Raw genomic sequence first — 24,534 nt, 5'->3', positions numbered from 1 at the left:
AATAACACTACCCATTTATATTTTTCAATGCATTCTAATTTGTGCAATTTTTGTTCACGTAATGAAACTGACAGTGAACTTCATTTGTATGCTCTGAAACAAAAGTTAGAATTATATTTTTATATTTGCTTAAAGTAATATCTTTGTGGCAGTGGGAGATTGTCCTGGGACCATGTTCTGAAGTATGCAAGCTTGCGTAAAAGATATATCTCTCTATATGCTTCACTTCTTAGATCTGATCCTAGTCGGGTAGTAGTTGACGACAACCAAGATATCGAGGAGCTAGATCGTGGGCTTGATATTGAACTCATACTCCAGTGGAGGTATTCTTTTCTGCGTAAATGTATTATTTATTAGTTTCTGATGGTAATACTGCTACACACAGCACGTGTTTGTACCATATTCTAGTAGCACATCATGTGGCAAGTGAAGTGTATGTGCCGTGTCATTTAGTGGAATCATCTTCTTGGATATTGATTGTTTAAATCACTTGTCAAGTGGTATTAAAATGCGGTATGCTTAGTGATACTCTTCTGATAATTATTGGTACTTGTTGAAACTGTCTTGTTTCTATACAACATTTTTAACTGCTTTGGTAGCTTTAAGTTTATTTGCTTAGATATGACACTGTATGTTACTTGAAATGGTTTTATGTCAGATGGACTTTGATGGTATTGTGGTATCATTCGTGCAGGATGTTGGCTCATAAGTTTGTAGAGCAGTCATTAGAGTCAGATCTTGACTTGAGGAAACAGAAAGCAAAGAAATCTTGGTGGTCGTTGGGATGGTAATAATTTTACCTTAAAATTTGAAACTAGGTTGTTCCTTGTTCGAGACCCTACTTATTTGCATATACCGTAGCTTGATATTAGTCTTTCTTTGCCTTCATTCTATCTACTGTTCCAGGGGGAGTCAGTCTGAGATAGATGAGAGTGAGCCATTTAGTTTCAGTGAGGAAGACTGGAAGCAGTTAAATAGCATCATTGGGTATAAGGAAAGTGATGATAGTCTCTCAGTTTTAAGTAATGGCAAGGAGGATGCCCTTCAGACATCCTTGAGCATTTGCATGAAACATAATGCTACTAAGCTTATTGATGAGTCCCTGGAGTGTCTTGCTGAATTATCATGTGAAGGCTTGGATTGCTTTATAAAGCTTTATCCAGAGACAAAAGTTTTTGACATGAAATTAGGATCATACAAGTTATCCACGCCGAGTGGTCTCCTTGCGGAGGTAGGCCTTTATCCTGATGTGTTCTTTGTCATTTTCCCATCAACATTTGTGGCTTAGTTCCCTACATGATTAGTAAAACCACATATCATCTACTTCCCTGCAGAGTGCGAGTGCCTATGATTCTTTAGTTGGCACATTCTGTTATAGGCCTTTAAACAAAAATGTGGACTGGAGCTTGGTTGCTAAAGCTTCTCCTTGTTACGTGACGGTAGATTTCTGCTACGCCTGAATTATTTCTTCCTCTAAGTTGTGATTTTTTACCGATTTGATCTATTTGGCAGTATCTAAAGGACGTAATTGGTCAAATTATCAAATTCTTTCGAAGTAATACAGCTGTCAGTCAGACAATAGCATTGGAAACTGCAGCTGCAGTGCAGGTTCTATCTAGCTTGTGCTAATTTTTGAAATATGCTTAAATAGTTGTTTAAACTAGTATCCTTGCTTTCTGCTGTTGGACATGTTAAAATGTTCCAGTCATTGTGTGTGTATGTGTGTTCCTTCTATTTGAAGATTGTTGTTTGAACTTCCAAAAGTATTAAATCTGAATTATTAGATTGGCATGTAATTCATGGGGTTAAATACTGGGAGACTTTTAGAGCACATACGTGGAAGAAATTAGGGAAAAAATATTAAATATTCAAGGGAAACATGCATGCATTGGACAAATTCTTTAGCATGTTTTTATGCCATGTCACTTCGGACTTTCCCTTGGTGTCATAATGCAAAGATAAAGAAAATGTACATAATATTGTGAGGATGCTAAATGAAGTACAGAATTTGCATGCTTTGTTTTTTTTTTTGGTGGAACATGCTCAAGGTGGAATGTTCTAGCAAGAATTTAGTGAAACAGTGATTATATTGTTTACCATGGCTTCATTGACCTGTGGCTGCCTGTTATTCTGTTCTCCCAAGCATGGTGGTCAAGTTTGGGATTAATGACATACAAACTGTCTTGTTCATTTTGTACCAGATGACAATCAATGGAGTCAAGCGCACAGCTCAGCAACAAGTGAATAGAGCATTGAAGGACCATTCCAGGTTTTTTAATTAGGTTCTTCGTTTCTTTTTATGGAGTAACTTGAGTTCTTCCTGTTAAATTTTGTATTGATCATTTCAAGTGTGGGATAGTTGTGCAATTGTAAAGGGCTCTGGAAGTGCTGATTATATATACCCAGATATACAGTATAGTAGGGGCCCTTCTTAGGTGGACATATATATATATAAATATAGGGTTAGGACCAGGAGACACATTTTGACACCCATTTTGTAAAGCCCACGTTGTAATGTCTTTAAACAGTCTGAACCGCCTATCTTTTAGGTCTTCCCTCAAAGGTCTCGTCTACCAAAAATCACGAAACGTATGACCGTTGGATATAATGATAGTCATTTTAGTGTTTCTTTGCAAAACTGTAGTCGTTCATTTTCTTCACTACAAACGAATGTCTTAATGGTTTTGGATTTGTCTAATTTTTTATGAAGGATGATCTATGAATGATGAATTAAAATATAGACGGTTTGGATGTTGAGAATGAATCCTACATGGATGGGAGAAGGGACCTTGCATGGGCTTATAAGTAAGTTGGGCTATTCCCCATATTGCCAACTGGTTTATGGTGGAACCTCAACTTTCTTCATAGTATTAGAGCATGTTGTCCCATGTGTGAAGCTAAACGGCCACACATGCTCCATGTCACCCCGTTGTGTTGTCCACATGTTAGGCTCAAAAATTCGCCACACATGAGGGGGGGCATGTTGAGAATGAATCCTACATTTATGGGAGAAGGGACCTTGCTTGGGCTTATAAGTAAGTTGGGCTACTCCCCATATTGCCAATTGGTTTTATGGTGGAACCTCAACTTTCTTCATTGGATACTAGAAAAAATGTTAGGAGTGGGTCCTACAAATGTGTGCCAAAAAATGGGTGTCCCTTGATCCTAACCCCCGTGTGTGTGTATGTATATATATACTCATGTCATGTGGGATAGGTTTTAGACTGCTGTGGGGTTGGCCTCATAGTTGCTATAGCTTTCTAGTGGAAAATGATTTGGGCATCGGAGCCAACAAAAGGCAATTCTTCTTTGATAGTGTGTGCTATTGACCTACATGGATTGGACTGTATGCTTGGAAATCAATATAGTTTCTTCTTTTATTTTTATGCAAAGGTGTTGTAAGTGGGATCACTATGGAGTAGAATTAGATTTGTACACTCATTTGGCTTCTGGTTAATGTATTTTAGGACTTTTAGAGAACCTCATATGCGTTTCAGGGATTTTTGAATTTCTTGCTTGATGATTATTTTGATGGACTTCCCATCTATTTGTGATTTCTAATAATTTTCTTAATAAAAGTACGTGATGCTTTAGCTTCTTTATGTTTATTTTATTAATGTATGTTTTATATTCTTTATCATTTATTATCTTCTGTTAGGTTTTTGTTGGACTTGGATATTGCAGCCCCCAAGATTACAATTCCTACTGATTTTTGTCCTGACAACACACATCCAACAAAGCTCATGCTTGACTTGGGAAAGTTGGTTATTGGTACCAAGGTTAACAACAAAGCTCATGCTTGACTTGGGAAAGTTTGTTTCTTCTAAAAATTTACATCAAGCTTAAAATGCATGCAGGATAGCTGTGAAGATGGATCACAAGAGGAGCTAGATTTGTATCTGCAGTTTAATTTAGTTTTAAGCGACGTATCTGCTTTTCTGGTTGATGGTGACTACTGTTGGAGCCAATCTCCTTCAAAGAAGTCTTCTAGTTCTGCCAACTCAAATGGTGTTACTGTTAGTTGTTGCCTTTGTTTGATAAGTGTGGGGTCAATGTAAAGCTTCAACAGGTATACGCTGGGACCTTTTTAGCTTAAAATGGAAGCATGTTTTTCTGTTGAATGTGAAAAGATTGTTTCTGGTGTTTTTATTTTTATTTTGTCACTTTATCCAGATTAGATTAGAGCGCCCATCCTACGTGTCAACAAGAGTCGCTGTACGGCTGCCATCATTAGGGTTTCACTTCTCTCCAGCTAGGTATCATCGATTGATGCAAATTGTCAAGATGTTTGAGAAGGAGGATAGTGAGGACTCAGATCTTCTTTACCCTTGGAATGAGGCTGACTTTGAGGGCTGGTTGTGTCTTCTGACATGGAAGGTTTTTCTCTCTCGTGCTGTCTTTCAATCAATCAATCTATCCCTTCTTTTTTTCCCTCTCATCCCCGAAACAAACGAACACTTTCTAAAAAGTTTCATGTCTATTCTATAGTGCTATGTTTGAATATCTACACTCATTTATTTATTTTAATGTGAAGGGTCTTGGAAATAGGGAAGCAGTGTGGCAGCGGCGCTACCTATGCTTAGTTGGGCCTTTCCTTTATGTACTTGAGAGCCCTAGCTCGAAATCGTACAAACAGTATATCAGGTTCTGATGCCAACTTTTCCTTGATATTATCTGTCTATCTATCTAAAAGTAAGGTATGTTAGGAAAAACAAAAATAGACATATTTGCGTATAGAGATGCTGTTAATCCTTTTCTTTTTATTAGGGGTATTTTTAATGCACCTTAGTTTTCCAAATTATCTTAGACTTGTTACTGGTCTTTGTCCTGTTTTGCCACTACCTCTATTTGTTTCTAACTTTCTAGACACATAAATTTACTGCTATTTAGATTGTTGCACCAGTAAATTATGAAATAGTTTTCAGTATTTCATGTCTATACATCATAATTCATAAGCAATGCCTTATTTAATGTAATAGTTTATGTTAAATGAAATGTTGTTTGGTAGAATTTGTTCTTACTGTAACTGATTCTTGGAACCATATGCTTATTGCAGGTTAAGTGGAAAACACATATATCAGGTTCCTCCGGAGTCTGTTGGTGGTGCTGATCTTGTATTGGCTGTCTGTGATGCTGCACGAGCAAATGCCAAAGTTGTAGCTCCATCTTTATAGTTTAAGAAAATTAGTTCGGTTGCCCCCTATAAAATTGTTTTGTTGACTATACTTATTTGATGTTTTTATATAGGTGGTGGAGGATGCAAATGCACTAATATTGCAATGTGACTCTGATGATTTGAAGAAAACTTGGCAGAGCCGGTTGCAGGGGGCTGTCTATCGTTCATCGGTAATTCTTGTGTGGTTGCTGATTGAAATTAGTATTTTATGATTTTTACCATTTGCCATAAACCTTTAACCTGCACAATATAAGGTCCATACTGCTAGAATCAGAATTCTCTTGTAGGTCTCAGCCCAATGTTGTTTAGGTTGTTGGGATTGTTGTTCACAAAGACCTGGATTCTGCAGTCACAGATAGGTGTTTTGACGTTTGTTGCAGTGCTTTCGTCCTCCTCTCTTTATCTAGTTTGATTTGTGTTCCTATTTTCCTGATTTTCTTTACTGAATAACATATTCACAGAATTACTGGTACTGACATAATTACGGAGGTTGTTTCTGTCCTCGAATATAGCATTTTCTGGTCATTACTTTCCTGCTAGGCAATCTCTCTTATAAGTGTTAATTTATGAAACTTGTTTGGTATTTCTTAGGGAGTACTCCCACAAATTGCAGCACTTTCAACTGTAAGGAAAAGCATAAACAATGTCTTTAAGTAATCTTATATGCAGGGTTCTGCTCCTGTGACTGGTCTAACTGAAACTTCATCGGAGTCTGAGGATTCAGTAATCGAGCTTAATTCCAGTGAGGATCTGGTTGATATATCAAAAATGGAGAGAGCATTTATTACTGGTGTTCTTGATGAACTCAAGGTCTGCTTCAGTTATAGTTGTCAGGTAAGCCTCAACTATATACTTGACAAAAGTTTCCTTGTAAGGGACAGATCTAACTAAGAGCTACTTTCTCTAGCATGACCAGAATTTTATGAAAGTGCTCCTAACTGAAGAAAGGCGTTTATTTGAATTTCGAGCAATAGGTGGCCAGGTAATAAATCAATTGATTTAGACAAATCGGTTTTTATTTTAATGTTTTATTTTGCTGTTTTTCAATTGGCGCAAAACCGAGTGCAGTGGCATTCTAGGATTCGTCCAGCTGACCCCACTTAGTGGGATAAGGCTTGGTTGTTGTTGTTGTACTGTTTTCAATCGGTTTTGCCAACTCCAGAGAGTTGTATTTTTGGATACAGGTTGAGCTATCGGTTAGAGCAAGTGACATGTTCATCGGAACTGTTTTGAAATCTTTGGAGATTGAAGATTTAGTTTCTGGTCACAGAATGCCTCAGCCTTGCTATCTGGCAAGATCATTTATCGGCAATGCAGAAACAAATTTAACCCCTGGTGCCACTGGGAATCAAAATTTGGATGGCAGTGATGTAATCCTGAATGAAGGAGATGAATTCTACGAGGCACCAGAAAATTTGGTTGACCCCGAAACTTTATTGTTGAAATCCCCTCGTTTTACCCGTATTGCTGGTTTACTCCCTGGCAATGGTCTTCAAGCAACTGAGAAGGACATTGAACTCGATGATCAGTTGGATAGTTTTGTGAAAGCTCAAATAGTTATCTATGACCAAAATTCTCCTCTGTACCATAACATAGACATGCAGGTGAGTGTTATTCTGCATTAAATTTGGACATCAATCCCTTGCATTGTGGTTTGAATAATTATTCTTTAAATTGATGTTTAGGTCTCGGTCACCCTGGCTACCCTATCATTTTTCTGCCGTCGACCAACAATTCTTGCCATCATGGAATTTGTTAATGCTATTACCATTGAGGATGAAAGCTGTGAATCTTTCAGTGACAGTTCTTCAGCAGCTATTGTGAAACATGACATCTCCAGAGATGATGCAGTTGATGATCCACGACCAGTGACCATCAGTGAGCCATCTATTAAAGGATTGCTGGGAAAGGGAAAGTCCAGGGTCGTTTTTAATTTAACATTAAATATGGCTCGTGCTCAAATTATATTAATGAATGAAGATGAAAGCAAGCTTGCTGTTTTGTCACAAGATAATTTGGTTACCGATATTAAGGTTTTTTCAAGTTCCCATCTTTGGAAGAGTTTCCATTTTTATTGAACTTACCTGATTCGTGCTTACTAAACTTCCTTGTATTCAGGTATTTCCATCCTCTTTTAGTATTAAGGCAGCCCTTGGAAATCTTAGAATAAGTGATGAGAGTCTTCCTAGCAGCCATATGTATTTCTGGGCATGTGACATGAGAAATCCAGGAGGCAGTTCATTTGTTGAGGTATTCCATTCTCTCTTTATCCATCTGGAGGTTTCTAAATTTAAGATTTATTTCTTCGTAATCTTGTGTATTTTGTTGGATGGTTATTGAATAGATCAATGGACCAAATAAAATTTAAAAAGTGTTCCTTGATGAATTTTAAATTGGGAGGAATTGTTGGTCGATGGGAGAGGGCAAGTTAAGATCAAAATATGAATAGCTTGTTTCAAGGAAATCTTGTGGAGGGAAATGATGAACTGGCTTGGGAAAAATTGGGCGATGTGAATACCAAAAAGTTGATAAGATGGTAAATGTGAGGAGGAAAATGAATATGATAAAATTGTTGGAATTGAGTGACTGGAAATACAATGACGACAAGGGGATGATTGGGGAAGAAATAAATAATTTTGATGCGAGATTTTATTGAGGGAGATGGGAAAAAGGGAATGTTGATACTGGGAAGATCAGATTGTTAACAATATTCTGACTTCTTGTTGCGCGCTGCTGTTTTGTAAGCATTGATAGAGAAATTTGAATAGCAATATAGTTAACATTAAGTAAATATATAAAGAATTATAGGGTTTCTGCATTATTTTGACAGTAATATATACTTGTGTTCGCGGCTCTGCCGGATGTTCTTTTCTTATGCTGTTTTGTTATTCTCCTATTTCAATTGTTTTTATTGGCTATCATCGATATTTTAACACCTATTTTCATTATGATGCAGTTGGTGCTTACTTCATTCAGTGTTGACGAGGAAGATTATGAAGGTTATGAGTTTAGCCTTGATGGGCAGCTTTCAGAAGTACGCATTGTTTATTTGAATAGGTTTATACAGGAGGTAATTTACATTTAACTTCTCTTTTGTTCGTTATGCACTCTAGTTCGTTTCCACTTCTCTTATGTCTGTGAAATGATAAAATCATTTGTAGGTGGCTAGTTACTTCATGGGTCTTGTTCCCAACAATTCAAAAGGTGTTGTCAAGCTAAAAGATCAAGTCACAAATTCAGAGAAATTGTTTACAACTAGTGATTTTGAGGGATCACCTGCACTGAAGTTGGATGTATCTCTTAGGAAGCCTATTATTTTGATGCCTCGGAAAACCGACAGTCCTGAGTATGCTTACTTTGGAATTTAGACTCTGTATTTTAGTTTTAGATTTTGAATTTAGGCTCCTTTGGTGCACCAATATAGTTCATATCTTTATTTGATATTTCTGATGTACGTTCTTTAATTCTCTGAATTTTTCTATTTCAGCTATTTGAAGCTTGACATTGTTCATATTACTGTCCGGAACACCTTTAAATGGTTTGGTGGAAGTAGAAGTGAAATTAATGCTGTTCATATGGAAGTGTTAACAGTTCAGGTGATTGTGTACATTTGATGTTTTTTCTTTTACCTTCTAAACTCTATCCTCAATTTTTATTTATTTGTTTTGAGGGGTAGTGGCTGGAAAAGGATACGGAGGTTCCAATTGAAATGGATTTTTAAAACCCTGGAGTGCTTGGCATCGTAATTTTTTATTACTCTCTTCATGTTAATTAATCTTCATCGATGGGGGGATGTAGGTTGAGGACATCAATCTAAATGTTGGCACTAAAGCAGAGTTGGGTGAAAGTATAATTCAAGATGTGAAGGGAGTTTCTGTTGTGATTCGAAGGTCACTTCGAGATTTGCTGCATCAAATACCAAGTGTTGAGGTCGTAATCAAGGTAATGCATCACTTATTCATCAACCAGTATGTGAATCCAAGTTTTTTTTCTATTCCGTGCACCCTTGTACATTATTTGTTAAAGTTGCTGGTGTAAGTATAGGGTGTGTTTCTGAAAAATGCATTATAAGAGAAGTCACATTCTAAAGGTTTATAATTCATGCTTTTCAGATGGAGAAATTGAAAGCAGCTTTGTCAAACAGAGAATATCAGATTATCACTGATTGTGCACAGTCTAACATTTCTGAAACTCCACATATTATACCTCCTCTGAACCATGAGTCTATGATATCATCATCAGTTGATGTTGAAGAGCACGTCACTCCTCAGGACCCTGTTGGTGTCGAATCTCGAAATGCAAATGAGGGAGCTTGGGTTATGATGAAAGTCTCTGTTGTTATTGATTTGGTTGAATTGTGCTTGCATACTGGAGTAGCCAGAGATGCATCTCTAGCCACTGTACAGGTAGTTTCTTAATTTGGTAGATTTTTTTAACTGATTACAATATTTGCATCTATATTCGGTCTCTTGAAAATTGGAGGTATTTATATATATTCGGTTTTAACATATTGAGCTGGCCCCTGCAAGTCCCCTTAATATCATTGATTGATCAATACATCCATCTTTATTGAAATTCATTTTCGAAGCCTTGCATTTATATAAATGTCTTTTCTGTTCAAATTTTCTGGTGCAGTATACAGTATTTGGACATTCCTTGTTTAAGTGATTTACACTTTATTTTGGCAAACAGGATTTCTTCATTAAGAAAGATGAAAATTAAAATCCAACTTAGTCTCCCTTATTTTAATATGACCAACAGGGTCTTCATTCATCAACAATCTTAACCAACCATTATACCTAATATTCTTCCATGCAGTTAAAATGGGGAATGATTTCTGCACACCTGTATGTATGTCCCTTGATTCTTCTATGATTTCTTCAATCTGAAGGCCAAAAATAAATAGGGGTGCATAGCGAGATAAAAATGGTGGATGTAAGTCACTCCCCTATAGAAGTAGTGTCACATATAGATGTGATACCCAATATTCGTTTCAACCCACCACAATGTTCAACCGAAGTCAGTTAATTAACTATCCACTAATTTCAAAATTAATTAACTATCCACTAATTTCAAAAAAAAAAAAAAGAAAGTAAAATACTCCACTAATGTGAAGGGAGTGGATATGTAAAACGGTCAAGGTAATCAACCTGTAAACCCCTTAGTTTCTCTTCCTTGCCTGCTTTGTTGTACACAACTACTAAAGCAATGCTATTTCACTATTCTACAGCTTGAAAATGGCTCCTAAAGCTAACTACTAGCATTAGGAGGGTTAATGGAAAAAGTAAAGCTAGTAGCCAGCCACTGCTATCTCTTCCTATATAGAGTTCTCAATAAAGTAATACTGTTTTAATACACAGGTCATAATCAACTGTGGACATGGTTGAACTGTTGATTTTTTCATAATTCATAATAGTAACTGTAGGATATATTAAATTTGCAGACTGGAACTTAATAGGACCGTATTGGATTCTTCAAGTTTATTCAAAGTACCGTCTACCATTTAGATATATTGCTTTCTTGTCGAAACTGGTATGAGGTTCTCTAACGTGTATGGTCATTGGAATCAAGGGAGTTATGTCATCATAGTACAATGTGTGTGTAACCATGGTTGATATCCCCATTTTAAGAAAAGAATAGATGTTATATGTACATATATATCTTCTCGGTTTATAATGCCATCACCTCCTTTCCTCGTACAGGTCAGTGGTGCATGGTTACTGTACAAATCAAATACACTAGGGGAAGGCTTCCTATCAGCAACACTAAAGGGGTTTGCTGTGCTTGATGATCGTGAGGGTACTGAACCAGAGTTTAGGTTGGCAGTAGGAAAGCCTGAATGTGTTGGTTCAAGTCCCCTAGATTTTGTGACTCATGATGGTTCTCAACAAATCTCCAGAGCACATGATACGGAACTGAATGATTTGACATTAGTTCCTTCGATGCTCATTCTTGATGCAAAATTTTCTCAGCTGTCAACGGTTGTTTCTTTATGCATCCAAAGGCCACAACTGCTTGTTGCACTTGACTTTCTGCTGGGTGTCGTTGAGTTTTTTGTTCCTACAATCAGCAATACTCTGTCAAGTGAAGAAGTAAAGAACTCTGTCCATGGAATGGATGCAGTGATTTTGGATCAGTCAACTTACAAGCAACCCTCTTCTGAATTCTCTCTTTCTCCTCTAAGACCTTTAATAGCTGATGATGGAAGGCATGATCATTTTGTTTATGATGGCAATGGTGGTACACTATATTTGAAAGATAGGCAGGGTTTTAATCTCTCCAGGTCTAGTACAGAGCCAATAATATATATAGGAGATGGGAAGAGGTTGCAATTCAGAAATGTTGTCATCAAGGTTCTCCCATTATGATATCATCCTTTCTTGTTTATCCACATGCTAGTACCTAAAATTTTTTATGATATTTGAATTACTAATGTGACTTCTGTGGGTGTAGAATGGGCTGTACCTAGATTCATGCGTTTCTATGGGATCCAACAGTAGCTATTCAGCTTTGAAGGAAGATCAGGTCTCCTTAGTGGGAGGGAATGAAGATTCTAATATGAATTCCTCAACAGAAGGTGTCAATAATGTGCCACCTCAAAGTATTGTGGCCGACAGGTCGACAGAGATTGTTATTGAGTTGCAGGTGTTTGCTTCATTTTATTTCTCTTTGGCTTATATTTTGCTATGCTCTTTGGAACTTAATGTTAGTCTCACTTCCCCCCTCCCCCCTGAAATGCGAAATGTGTCACTTAACACCCTGAAACTAGATTTTCAACAAGCATGCAGTTTGTCATTTCTGGCAAAAAATCTGTTAAAAATCTTGTAAGTGGCATTAATGGGACCCATTTGGTTGCTGATGCGGTAACCCATTATTGCCACGTGTACAAAATTGATTAAAGAAGCAAACAACCCCTACTCCGCCCAACCTGACTTCTCTCCCCCTCTATCCATTTCAATATCCTTACATAACCAAACACAGCAAAGTGATCTAAATTCCCAATTCAATACCAGAAATTAGATCTACTCCCAACCACCCCCCCAAAATCTAAGCTTCTCTTAGTCCATCGCAATCAAACCCTAATAGACGAAACGATGGCATCAATTGATCCACATATGACCACCTCTTACTAAAACCGCCTTCCATGGATTAAGATGACTTGACTAATCCACATATGACCACCTCTTACTAAAACTGTCTTCCATGGATGAAGGTGATGACTTGACAGTCGTCTATCTTCATCAAGTTTGCCAACTGTCATTCTCAAATTTTGGCATTTGAGAGTGGGAGAGTGGCCTGGTAGTGCAGACACGAAGAAGGGAGGTTTTCTTCGCCTTCGTATGTGCTTAGGAAATATGTCTGAAATACTGGGCTAACTAGGAAAAGGAGGAATAGAGAGAGAGACATGCACTTTAGTTCTAGGAGTTCAGTGAAGGAGTGGGGAGGAAGGGAGAGGGCTAGAGCGATTAGTTTCGCAGGGAATGCAAGATATAGACATTTAGCAAGAGATTTCAAAATTGGACAGAAGGTTATCATTCTGAACTCTGGAGATAGGAGTCGTTCATAGAAAGCAAGCGAATTACTGAGAGAAACATGTTTAGAAGCTACCAGTTATCTGCTGATTTGGGATGTATTTCGTGGCTAATCGACCAACTGAAAGTTGTTGTGGAGGCTAGAGACTAAAGCTTTTTCAGAAAGTTTAGAAGCCATAACTACTAGTTTTGGATGAAAAGCTTCATCAACAACAATGGGTCTTTCCTGGGACTCTTCAAAACCGAGGTCAATGGTTTTGTTAGAATGCTGCAGGGTGGAGGAGTTTGGAAGGTTTCTTAACTGAAATTTTATCTGGGGGGAAACAAAGCTTCCAAGTTCCGAATACAAACTCTTGTGTGTGGTGGTATGTGAGAGACAGGTGGTTCATCAACCTTGGAAGAAGATTGAATTTTCATTACTGGAGTTGCCTGGAAGGGAAACAAAACATTATCTATTTCAAAGTAATAAGGCTATGTTCAGATGTCAAAACTTTGGGGAGGCTGGAGGGATTGCACAGTTGGGATCTTTTTTTAAAGGCCAGCCAAACATATCTTCTAGAGTGGTGGGCAAGCCTTTTGATGAATGCTTAGAAGGTAGTCAGTTATGGAGGTTAGATAGCAGTAGAGGGGTTGCCTCAACATCTCTGGTTTATGGAGACTTTTCATTCAACGGGTGATGCTTGTGAAAGAAGGCATTCTTATCCAGAGGGGGTAAATTAACTTTGATTCAAGTTGTTCTGGGAAGTTTTCCAAATTATTATGTCTTTTTTCAAAATTCCTTGTGGGGTTGATTGGTCAGTTGAAAAAAACTAATGAAGGGGTTTCTTTGGGAAGAGGCATAGGAAGGAAAGAAAACCAATGTAGTTAAGTGGGAGGTAGTGATCAAAAGTAAGGAGGAAGGGGGTTTACGGAATAATGCTTTACTTGCATAGTGGTTGTGGAGATTCCTATAGGAATCAAATTCTCTTTGGCACAAGGTGATAAGGAGCAAGTACAGGGTCGGAGGTGTTGAGAATGAATCTCACATTGATGGAAGGAGGGACCTTGCATGGGCTTATAAGTAAGTTGGGTTGCACCCCATATTGCCAATTGGTTTTATGGTAGAACCTCAACTTCTTCATGGGATCAGAGCATATTGTCCCACGTGTGGAGCCAAATGGCCACAATTGCTCCACGTCCCCCCGTTGTGTTGTCCACTTGTTAGGCTTGAAAATTCTCCACACATGGGGCCGTGTTGGGAATGAATCTCACATTGATGGAATGAGGGACCTTGCATGGGCTTATGAGTAAGTTGGGCTACTCTCCATATTGCCAATTGGTTTTATGGTGGACCCTCAACTTCTTCAGGAGGCTAACGGGTCAGACGCAAACCCTTCTTGCGTGGTTCAAGTCGTAGTCCATGGATAGATATTTCATCAGGTCCTTCTTTCCTAGAGTGTTGCAAGTTTGAGGTGGGCAATGGGGAGAGGGTGAGGTTTTTATAGGATGGCTGGTTGGAGGATGGACCGTTGAAAGAGCGATATCCTAGATTACTCTTGTTATCGAGAAAGAATGATCAAAGAATTTCAAGTTTTGTGGATTTGCTCTGTTCAATCATTGAGTTGGAATTTTGATTTCAGAAAAAAATTGAATCAGCTGGAGAAAGCAGAGGCAGCTGGGTTATTAGAGAAGGTGGAAGATGTTCGTTTTTTTTCAATCAAGAGTGGCTAATAGGTGGTGGAAACTAGACAGATCAGGATTGTTCACTTGCAGATCGTGTAGCTCTTTCTTTCTTGTGCAATAATGAAAGTGTGCAACATTTTGCATCCTATTCTCAAATTTGAAAATCAAAAGCTCCTCCAAAATTCAAAGTTCTTGCATGATTAGTGGCTATTGGGAAGGTCAACACCTGTGATCAAGTTCAAAAGCGAGGCCTTTTATTTGCATTTCTCCCCAGTGGTGCAGTTTGTGTAAATTTGAGGAGAGTGTTAATCACGTTTTACTCCATTGTTCTTACTCGGTACAGCTGTGGCGGAAATTGTTCAAGGAAGTTAGAGCTAGTTGGGTTATTCCAAAGGGTTGTAACCCAAAGGGTTGTTTCGAGCTTCTAAGCACCCAGTTCGAGTCTCTAGGAAAGGAGAAGAAAGCTAAACCTTTGTGGGGCTGTTTGGTGTTGGCAGTTTTTTGGAACATTTGGTTGAAGCATAATAGAAGAATTTTTTACGATTATAAGGGAGTGGGACTAGAGGAACTATGGGATAGAGTAAGGTACCGGGCATCGAGGGATTGTTCTCTTTCCTATATAGTGATGGATATGTTAGCCGCCGTAAAATGAATTTGGTTCAGCTTTAGTTAATTGTAAAGTAGTCCTACGTGAGAGGTCTTAGCTAGTTGGTGGATTTCTTATCCACTTGTTGTAATTCCTTGTATTGTTTTAATAAAAATCTATCGTTTCTTCTAAAAAAACTGGGTGGATGGGTACAATGCTGGAATTGCACTGATGGGCAGAGATGGTGGGTGGGGTTTTAGTCACAGAAGAGGAGAAAGGGTGGGACCATGGGAGGAAAATAATTTTTTTAGATATTTTGTAATTTGTTCATTTAAATTTTTTTTGTTATTGTTTTCACACATGGTAAACACATCATCAAATAATTCGAGCCCACTAAGCCACGGAAGAGGATTTAACAGATTTTAAGACATAGATGACAGAATCAAGCAACATGGGACGAAAATGAGGTTCCAGGGGGTTTAGTGACGCATTTTGCGTTTCAGAGGAGAAAATGAGATTATCATCGAGTTCCGGGGGGCATAGCAAAAAATAAGCCTTTGTTTTTTTCCCAATTTCAGGCTCATTTCTGGAACTGCTAAATTTAATTTGTAATTAAAATATTTTGCTGCAGTTGGTTGGCCCAGAGCTGACATTCTATAATACTTCTGAAGATGTTGGGGAATCACTTGTGCTCTCTAACCAACTTTTGCATGCACAGTTGGATGGATTCTGCAGGTCAATTTTTTTATTATTGCTATCATGTTTAGACGTACTAGTATAAATTGTGTGCAGAGTTTATGAATGATGTTATTTAAGTGTTTTGCCATTTTTCCTGTAGCTAGAAATATTATTAGAAATAACTATGGATACTTGTGCTCTCTAACCAACTTTTGCATGCACAGTTGGATGGATTCTGCAGGTCAATTTTTTTTTTTATCGTTGTTTAGAACTTTAGACGTACTAGTATAATTCATGTGCAGATTTTATGAATGTTTGATGTTATTTATGTGTTTTGCCATTTTTTCTGTAGCTAGAAATATTATCTGTTCTATTAAGAGAACCCTCCTTGTCAACTTTTTGCCATTTTTTTTCCAAATTTGCCCTTACTTTTGATACACAATACTTACATAAGGAGGGCAAAATAGTAATTTTGTATCTTTTGAGAAAATAACAATCATATCCCCATTTTCCTATTTGACCCTCCCTTTTGATGCACAATATTTACATAAAGAGGGCAAAATGGTAATTATGTAATATTAAGAAAAATATGCCCTTATTAAGAGATCCCATCATCGTTGTCTCATACTCTTTTTAAAAATTTTAAAAACTAATCACACTCCTTAATCAAAAACAAAAAAGAAAATGAAATTGTTCACACACAAAGTGTGTGCTCATCTTCTAGTTAGGAATAACTATGGATAGTTTCTCAAATGGGTCCCAAGGACTTCCTTTTCCTTTTACCTTCTGTCTTTTCCTTTCGTTTTCTTCGTTTTCTCTATTTTATTTTTTATTTTTTTGGGAGGGGCATTTGTCCGGAAAAAAAATAAAATTATCAAGAGATATTTACAATGGTATACTGCTCTATGAAATTTTCATGTTTAATTGATGGATTATAAACTGTGTTTTATTGATTGAACTTCAGACAAATATTTTAATGTTTCTGAAATATACATACATACATACATACATACATACATATCTCTCTCTCTCTCTCTCTCTCTATTCATATGAGTCTGCTGAGACGTGCATTTATCCTGAGATTCACTTAATAGCCTATATCACTTTTGCATCGGTTTCCATGCTCTGAATGCTTAAAATATTACAGAAATGTAATGGAAAGTGACGTTATACATGCTCTTTCTGCCTCCAGGCTTGTTATGAAGGGTGATACCATGGAGATGAATGCAAATGTGCTTGGTTTAACTATGGAGAGTAATGGAATCACGATTCTGGAGCCTTTCGACACCTCTGTAAAATATTCAAATGCTTCTGGAAAGACCAATATACATCTAAGTGTTTCAGATGTATTTATGAATTTTTCATTCAGCATCCTCAGACTTTTTATAGCAGTTGAAGAGGATATCTTGGCTTTTTTAAGGACAACATCAAAGAAAATGACAGTGGTTTGCTCGCAGTTTGACAAAATTGGAACGATACAAAGTAGGCCAGAGTGTTTTATTTTGTTTATTTTTCTATATTGTAAGAAGGATTTGACTTGCTAAAGTTACATACTGATGACGTATTTCCTGCTTCCTTCACATTTTCAGATCCCTACAGTGATCAAATATATGCTTTTTGGAGGCCTCGTGCACCTCCTGGTTTTGCAGTTCTTGGCGATTATCTGACACCATTGTTAGTGGATGCTGTTTTAAAACGGCTTCTTTTGATATTAATGGTTTTAGTGTCATATCTTAGTTGTACCTCATGGTGCTCTTTAAATATCAGTATTACTAAAATTGCAACGGTTTTCATTTTTTATAGTTTTGGATGTTGATAATACCATTTTCTTATGACAGGGACAAGCCGCCTACAAAAGCAGTTCTTGCTGTAAATACCAATTTTGCTAGAGTCAAGAAGCCCCTATCTTTTAAGCTGATTTGGCCATCTTTACCTTCTGAGGGCTCGTCTGTTGATAGCGTAAATGATTCTGATTCAATACCAAATGATGTCCTTTCTGACGGAGCTAATTGTTCCATTTGGTTTCCTGAAGCACCTAATGAATATGTTGCATTGGGTTGTGTCGTTTCCCCTGGAAGAACACAGCCACCACTGTCTTCTGCTTTTTGTATCTTGGCTTCATTAGTTTCTTCTTCTTCCTTAAGGGATTGCATTGCAATCAGTACCAACAATCTGTATGTCGTGCTTTCAAACTCTCTCACTTCTAATAATTTCAGATTACACTAAAGTTGCCAATAGTTTACACTGAGGTTCAAAAGTACCAAATTTGGCAATACTTGAACATATTTGATGGTTTATGTCTATTCCATACGAATAGGTAGTGGAATACATTTTTTATTGGCTTCAAACTTTTAACGCATTGTCATGAATCTGTTATTAGATTTTGGGTCCAAATTCACTTTCTGTTAGATCTCCAACTAAATTGGTCTGTTTACATTGGTAAAAATGATTGAAACGTGATTTTTTGTTCCATTTTAAAATGCAGGTATCAGTCAAATTTAGCATTCTGGCGTGTGGATAATTCTGTTGGCACCTTTTTGCCAGCAGCTCCAAATACGTCTAGTGTAATGGGTACAGCCTATGATTTGCGTCACATGATATTTGGATTTTCAGAAGCACCTGATAAATCATCTAATCGTTTTGATGTCCAAGATACTTCTGCTCAAAGTCATGACGTCCAATCAGAAAGGTTGGCAACTGTAAGCTCTGGGCGGCGTTACGAAGCTGTTGCTAGTTTCCAATTGATATGGTGGAATCAGGGATCAAACTCAAGGAAGAAACTGTCTATATGGCGTCCAGTTGTCCCTCAGGGGATGGTATATTTTGGTGATGTTGCAATCAACGGGTATATGATAATGGTGTTGAGGGATATCTTATCTTTATAACATTATGATTTTGTTTATGTCTTTATCTGTTGTATCTTAAGTAACATAAGTTTGATGGTTACTAAACTTAGGTACGAGCCCCCAAATACCTGCATTGTTCTTCATGAAACAGGAGATGACAAGATCTTCAAAGCCCCTCTTGATTTCCAGCTTGTTGGGCAAGTTAAGAAACAAAGGGGAACGGAGAGTATATCTTTCTGGCTTCCTCAGGCTCCTCCAGGGTTTGTTCCCCTTGGTTGTATTGCATGCAAGGGAACACCAAAGCAATCTGATTTCAGCTCATTAAGATGCATACGCAGTGATATGGTCACTGGAGATCAATTTTTGGACGAAAGTGTATGGGATACATCTGATGCCAAGCTTACAAGAGATTCTTTTAGTATCTGGTCAGCTGGAAATGAGTTGGGGACCTTTATAGTTCGTGGTGGGTTCAAAAAACCTCCAAGAAGGTTTGCTTTAAAGCTGGCCGAGTCAAATGTACCAAGTGGTTCAGATGATACTGTAATTGATGCAGAATTCAGAACTTTTTCTGCTGCACTTTTTGATGACTATAGTGGCTTGGTAAGAATTCATACTAAAATAGCACATATGGAGTATAAAACGTAGTGATTTGTAAATGAATAATGAAAGGGAGGATTAGGGAACCTTCGTCTAAATTTTAATAATTACTTTTTCTCTGTACGTATCAATTTTCCATCCGTAATAAGTGATAACTGGACGCCATATTTCTAAATAAAGAAAATGTGAAGCAAGCTCAAGGGATGGATGGGCCCCTAATCTTATCTAGCGATGTTGTGTCAAGAAATTGAGAAAACTTACTCTTATGTACAATTCTGTTATGTTCATAAAGTTAACCTTATGGACAATTCTGGTATTTTCTCGGTTGAGTCGTCTCTTCTTATAATAACTTCTTACTGTGCATTTAATTGTTTATGAACATGGAACACAAGTACATAATATTAAGCTTTCCATCTTTTTCTTTGAAGAAAAGAAAAATATATGCTGTCTTTGGTGGTTGTTATGTTGAAAGCTCAAGTCCTACTGTTACTTTAATTTTCTGTTAGTTACAGCAAGTTCTCTAATGATTTTGTCTCACGGAATATGACAGATGGTTCCATTGTTTAATGTCTCTTTAAGTGGAATTGGGTTCAGTTTGCATGGAAGAACCAACTACTTGAATTCTACTGTGAGCTTCTCTTTGGCTGCTAGATCATATAACGATAAGTTTGAAGTTTGGGAGCCTCTCATTGAGCCAGTAGATGGTGTCTTACGGTAATTTTCTTTTCTACCTCAGTATTAAAAAATTCTATGAAAACATATAGGATGCATTAGGTAGCTTATCAGTTCTGAATTCAATGTTTAAAAGGAATCCATGTGGAACCTAGGAAGCTAGAAAAGTCGAGCATACATAATGGGTGGTGTGGAAAAGTTGGAAATTTTGTAAGGATCAAATAAAGGGCCGTGGGTTCTCAAGGTTATGAATCTTTTTGTGGGTGCTGTCCAATGTTTTAAAAGGCTCGCCTTAGGGCGCGCCTAGGCGCCCTGTGAGGCTGGGCTTGAGGGTTGCTGCCTTTGTTTTGAGGGAGTGGGCAGAAGGTGTCGCCGGAGCTGCCTTGGAGCACCTTAGGGTTTTTTTTTTATTTTTTATTTTTACTCCCAAGCCCAAATTTTGTTAGGGTTTTAACTGCCTCATACCCTCTTCCTTGCACTATCGTCTCTCTACCTTTTTTTCTGATTTTTATTTTTTTTATATAATGGATGCGTGTGCTGTCTACGTGCATTGTTATATGTGTGCTCATTGTACTTTTCATCCTCCATTTTATATATATATATATATATAATATAATATAAGTATATATATGTGTGTATATGTATTTATAATATATGTGTGTGCTCAGGGTGATTATTGATTAATAATGTTCTTTTTTTTTTTTAATATAATATATGTGTACGTTTAGCGTATATATTAAAAAATTTAGGTCCCGTGAGGCTTCGCCTCATGCCTAGGCTGGGCTATCCTTGGACGCCTCGCCCACGCCTCACGCTTTTAATACATTGGTGCTGTCAATGGTTGTGGGTTATGAGAGATAATTCATTAAGACTTTGTATCCCGCCCTAATTATACCAGATATCACAATATGGCAATTGATATATGTTTTAGTTATTGTCGACCATGCTTGGATTAAATGAGGTCGCGGTGGGTGAATTATCATTTCAATGGTAATTTTCATGGAAACTGCTCAATTACATGCTCCAAAAGCTTAAGTTGTTGAGGAACTGTCCAACTGTATATGTCAGGCTTCTACCCTCGCCCACGAGGAGCCCCTACTGCACCTGGAGAGCTAGACATATGGACAAAGAGAGAAATATATAGGTGCAGGAGCTGACCCACCGCGCAGCCCGAAAACCAACAAAGAAATTGGGAATGACGATCAAACATAGAACCTCTTGAAAACATGGGTTTGCTACCCAAATGTCTGACTTTGATACACAAAATGTCAGGCATCTTCTAGGTGAAAAGTATAAAATATCAGGCATCTTCTAGGCCAATATCTAATTGATAATGTAGAGTGGAGAAGAAATAAGAAAAGTTAAAAATGTTTTTAGCTTTGGTGCTTAGGAAGTTTCCACTAGTTGAAAGGTTAGAGAAAAGATTTTATATCTCATCTTGTGTAAACTTTGTGTTCTTTTTTCCACATCACTTTTGATGCAGTTGTGCTCATATTTGGTTAAAATTTCATTTCAGAAACATCAGCAGTTATTTACTAATATCGGCCCACATACAGGTACCAATATGATCCAAGTGCTACAACTACAGCTTCCCAGTTACGCCTTACCTCTACTAGGGATCTGAACTTGAATGTTTCTGTCTCTAATGCTAATATGATTATTCAAGCTTATGCAAGCTGGAACAGTCTTATTCATGTGCATGAATATGATAGAAAAAGAGTAAATTTCTTCTGCCTCCATCACTAAATGAAGTTTTCCTTGTACACCCTTTCTCCTGTCTGCATTTAACGGTTATTGCTTACAGTTTCACCTTTTCTTTTTCTTTTAACATGATATCGAGTAGGAAGCATCCTCGCCAACAGATGATGGAAGATCTGCTATTGACGTTCATCAAAAGAGAAACTTCTATATAATTCCACAAAACAAACTTGGTCAGGATATCTTTATTCGAGCTACAGAATTAAGGGGACTCGCAAACATAATTAAGATGACGCCTGGGGATATGAGGCCCGTGAAAGTTCCTGTTTCCAAGAATATGCTGGACTCTCACTTGCAAGGAAAACATTTCCGTAAAGTTAGAACAATGGTTACTCTTATCATAGTGGACGGGCAGGTACTCTCTCATTCCTCATGGATTCAGTTTCTTTTGATTCCTTACATTCGTTCTCTTTTCCAGTGGTTATCTTGTCCACTTTTTTTGGCTTATTGTTTTATTGTCTTTTCATAATAAAAGGGTCTTTCTCAGAAAATAAGTAAATAAATAAAGTTGCTTACAATTTTTTTCTATTTATTTTATAACAAAAAATATATGAATTTTAATTCTACCTGCAAATGCAGTTCCCACAGGTTGGAGGGTTAGCATCCCCCCAGTATACCGTAGCAATTCGCCTTAGTCCTGATGCGAACCTCCCTAGTGGATCACTGAGCCATCAACAAAGTGCACGTACTTGCGGAAGCAGTTCAGATCACTTGTCTTCAGAGCTTGAGTTGGTCAAGTGGAATGAAATTTTTTTCTTTAAAGTCGACGATCCAGTATGTAGAATATTTTTTTTAGCACGTTTTCCCAATTACTACTGCTCTGCTTTTGCATGTATTCTTTGCACATTGGATTTCACATCTGTTTTACCTGAACTTTAATTTTACAATTTTGACCAAAAGGATGATTACTAGGCCTCTAAACGTTAATTATTCTTGTGCTATGAAATTTGTGTAACATCTTTTAATTAAAATGTATTTTTAGGACATGCAAAGTGAATTTTCTAATCTTCACTTACTGAATTTCGGCTTCATAAATTTCAAATGATAGATAGTAATGCTGCCTGTAGATGTATATGATTCATTAAACAGTATCAACCCATTTGGTTTATTTTTATATATCATTGTTTGGAGGTTGTATGACCATATAAGTAATCTTCTTGGTTATCCCATTTCATCTTCATTGTCTCTGTTCCCACTCAAGCTATTCTATCCAAATTTGTGCAGGACTACTACTCGGTGGAATTAATTGTGACAGAGCTGGGGAAAGGTAGTTCATTTATTATTTATTTGATCTGTGGTCTTTCTAGTTAATACACAATGGGGAATCACCTTCTGCATTTGTTATTTATCTGCATGCCATATCTGTATAATATTGAAATTTTCATTGTGAATCCTATTCTCTTATTTATTACCTGTGTCTACTATTTAGGCAGAATACCATCACCCATTGTTACTAAGAAACTGAAAGAAACCTCAGAAACGGAAGATGTAGAAATGCCAACTAAGCATAGTATTTCAGATTTCATTACACCGCCTCGATCCTACTCACTGTCCTCGTGTAAAAAATTGTGAATCCTGTTGTATACTATAGTTTATTTTTGTTTAGTTCCTATCTGTTGTGCATCTTTTTTTTTTTCAACTTTGACCTAAAATATATATGTATTTTCTGTAAAGTAAATGAATTTTCCGCACTCCTTAAATTGTTTTTTAATTTTGTTTTTTAAGTACTTAAGAAATACGCATTTTTGTCTATCCTATCAATTTTGGGCAAGATGGGTTTAACTTTTCATTTTTGATTTTAGGGGTCCCTCTTGGATTATTTTCAGCCCCCTTAAAGCAGATTGCATGGATCATCCCTGATAATTCATACCCATATGATAGCGTGAACAAATGGACCTGGGTTGAATTGTCCTCAACAGATTCTGCGGTAGAGTTCACGTCCATGTTTTAGAAATATCATTTTTCCTATTGTATCTGTTTTGTGTCAGAACATGTACCTCGTTCTAGGGGTAGAAATTTATCAAGAATTTACTAACAAGTAGATCAACCTTGTAATATTTATGTGAATTGTTGTGATTCAGGGATATAATGGTGAAAAGTCCTGTGGAAAAATCCGATGTGCGGTGCTTTTGTCACCGATATCTGAAGCTGAGATAAGTGATCATCAAACTGATGACAGTGGCAGAAAATCTGGTTTTATTCAGATAAGTCCAAGCAGGGAAGGGCCTTGGACTACAGTGAGGCTTAATTATGCTGCACCAGCTGCTTGTTGGCGGTTAGGGAATGACGTTGTTGCTAGTGAAGTACATGTGAAAGATGGCAATCGATATGTGAATATTAGGTCTCTTGTTTCCGTACGTAACAGTACGGATTTTGTACTTGATTTGTGCCTTGTGTCAAAAGTTCCCATGGAAGACGCAACATTAAAAAACAACACCAGTACCCCTGAAGGTCAAGTACATCTTAAGAAACTTCAGACCGATGAGTTCTTTGAAACTGAAAAATACAGCCCTGGTACTGGTTGGATTTGCACCACGGTACAACCAAGTCAAGAAATCGTTGAAAGTGCAGGATCTCATCAGGTAAAGAAATTAGTTGATGTCCTTGGCATGTGTTCTTGTGTTGATAACTCGTGTAGGTTGAACCTTGAATTTAAATCTCTCCGACTGAAGTTTTCCATGCTTGGCATATGTTTCATGTTGATTTTCATAGTTTTGTTGTATATTACTTTTGTTACATATTGTCATCCAAAATTGGTAGTTACGATGTCCCTAAATTAGTGATACTATATGGATTGAAGAAACATTTGTGATTCTTTTGTTAGGAACTTAGGATATAAGAACATTTATAAAAAGAGAAATTAATGCGATGAAACCTTTTATAAAACTTGTAAAACCTCCTTTCCCATCTTCTGTCACACCCTGATGTCGATATTCGCCCAAAATCGGCATGCTGATGTCTGAACATCAGAGCCTGACGGAAAAGTAAATTAAACAAGGTTCAACTTTTAACTGAATCACATTATAA

At 37.2% G+C, this 24,534-nt stretch overlaps 1 protein-coding gene across 1 annotated transcript in view; it reads left to right on the top strand.

The window, feature by feature from the left end:
• Window positions 1-24,534, top strand: part of LOC103926609 — a 40,834-nt gene that overhangs the window by 5,693 nt on the left and 10,607 nt on the right. The window contains 38 exon segments of the mRNA XM_009335408.3: window positions 153-323; window positions 695-787; window positions 907-1,231; window positions 1,335-1,439; window positions 1,513-1,608; window positions 2,202-2,269; window positions 3,659-3,779; window positions 3,858-4,019; window positions 4,022-4,069; window positions 4,174-4,377; window positions 4,535-4,644; window positions 5,057-5,153; window positions 5,248-5,346; window positions 5,846-6,010; window positions 6,084-6,158; window positions 6,361-6,780; window positions 6,862-7,209; window positions 7,295-7,426; window positions 8,133-8,246; window positions 8,338-8,522; window positions 8,664-8,772; window positions 8,975-9,118; window positions 9,289-9,582; window positions 10,879-11,529; window positions 11,630-11,821; window positions 15,588-15,691; window positions 16,827-17,116; window positions 17,224-17,308; window positions 17,473-17,808; window positions 18,120-18,479; window positions 18,591-19,080; window positions 19,628-19,791; window positions 21,306-21,468; window positions 21,593-21,862; window positions 22,087-22,281; window positions 22,732-22,774; window positions 23,310-23,434; window positions 23,589-24,089. Coding sequence (XP_009333683.2) covers window positions 153-323; window positions 695-787; window positions 907-1,231; window positions 1,335-1,439; window positions 1,513-1,608; window positions 2,202-2,269; window positions 3,659-3,779; window positions 3,858-4,019; window positions 4,022-4,069; window positions 4,174-4,377; window positions 4,535-4,644; window positions 5,057-5,153; window positions 5,248-5,346; window positions 5,846-6,010; window positions 6,084-6,158; window positions 6,361-6,780; window positions 6,862-7,209; window positions 7,295-7,426; window positions 8,133-8,246; window positions 8,338-8,522; window positions 8,664-8,772; window positions 8,975-9,118; window positions 9,289-9,582; window positions 10,879-11,529; window positions 11,630-11,821; window positions 15,588-15,691; window positions 16,827-17,116; window positions 17,224-17,308; window positions 17,473-17,808; window positions 18,120-18,479; window positions 18,591-19,080; window positions 19,628-19,791; window positions 21,306-21,468; window positions 21,593-21,862; window positions 22,087-22,281; window positions 22,732-22,774; window positions 23,310-23,434; window positions 23,589-24,089 — 7,654 coding nt within the window.

The sequence above is a fragment of a genome, unplaced genomic scaffold (genome assembly GCF_019419815.1).
Source record: "Pyrus x bretschneideri cultivar Hongxiangsu unplaced genomic scaffold, Pyrus_bretschneideri_v1 Contig14, whole genome shotgun sequence".
Taxonomy (NCBI): Eukaryota; Viridiplantae; Streptophyta; class Magnoliopsida; order Rosales; family Rosaceae; genus Pyrus; species Pyrus x bretschneideri.
Note: the sequence above shows the minus strand (reverse complement) of the source record. Positions and strands in the feature narration are given on the sequence as shown.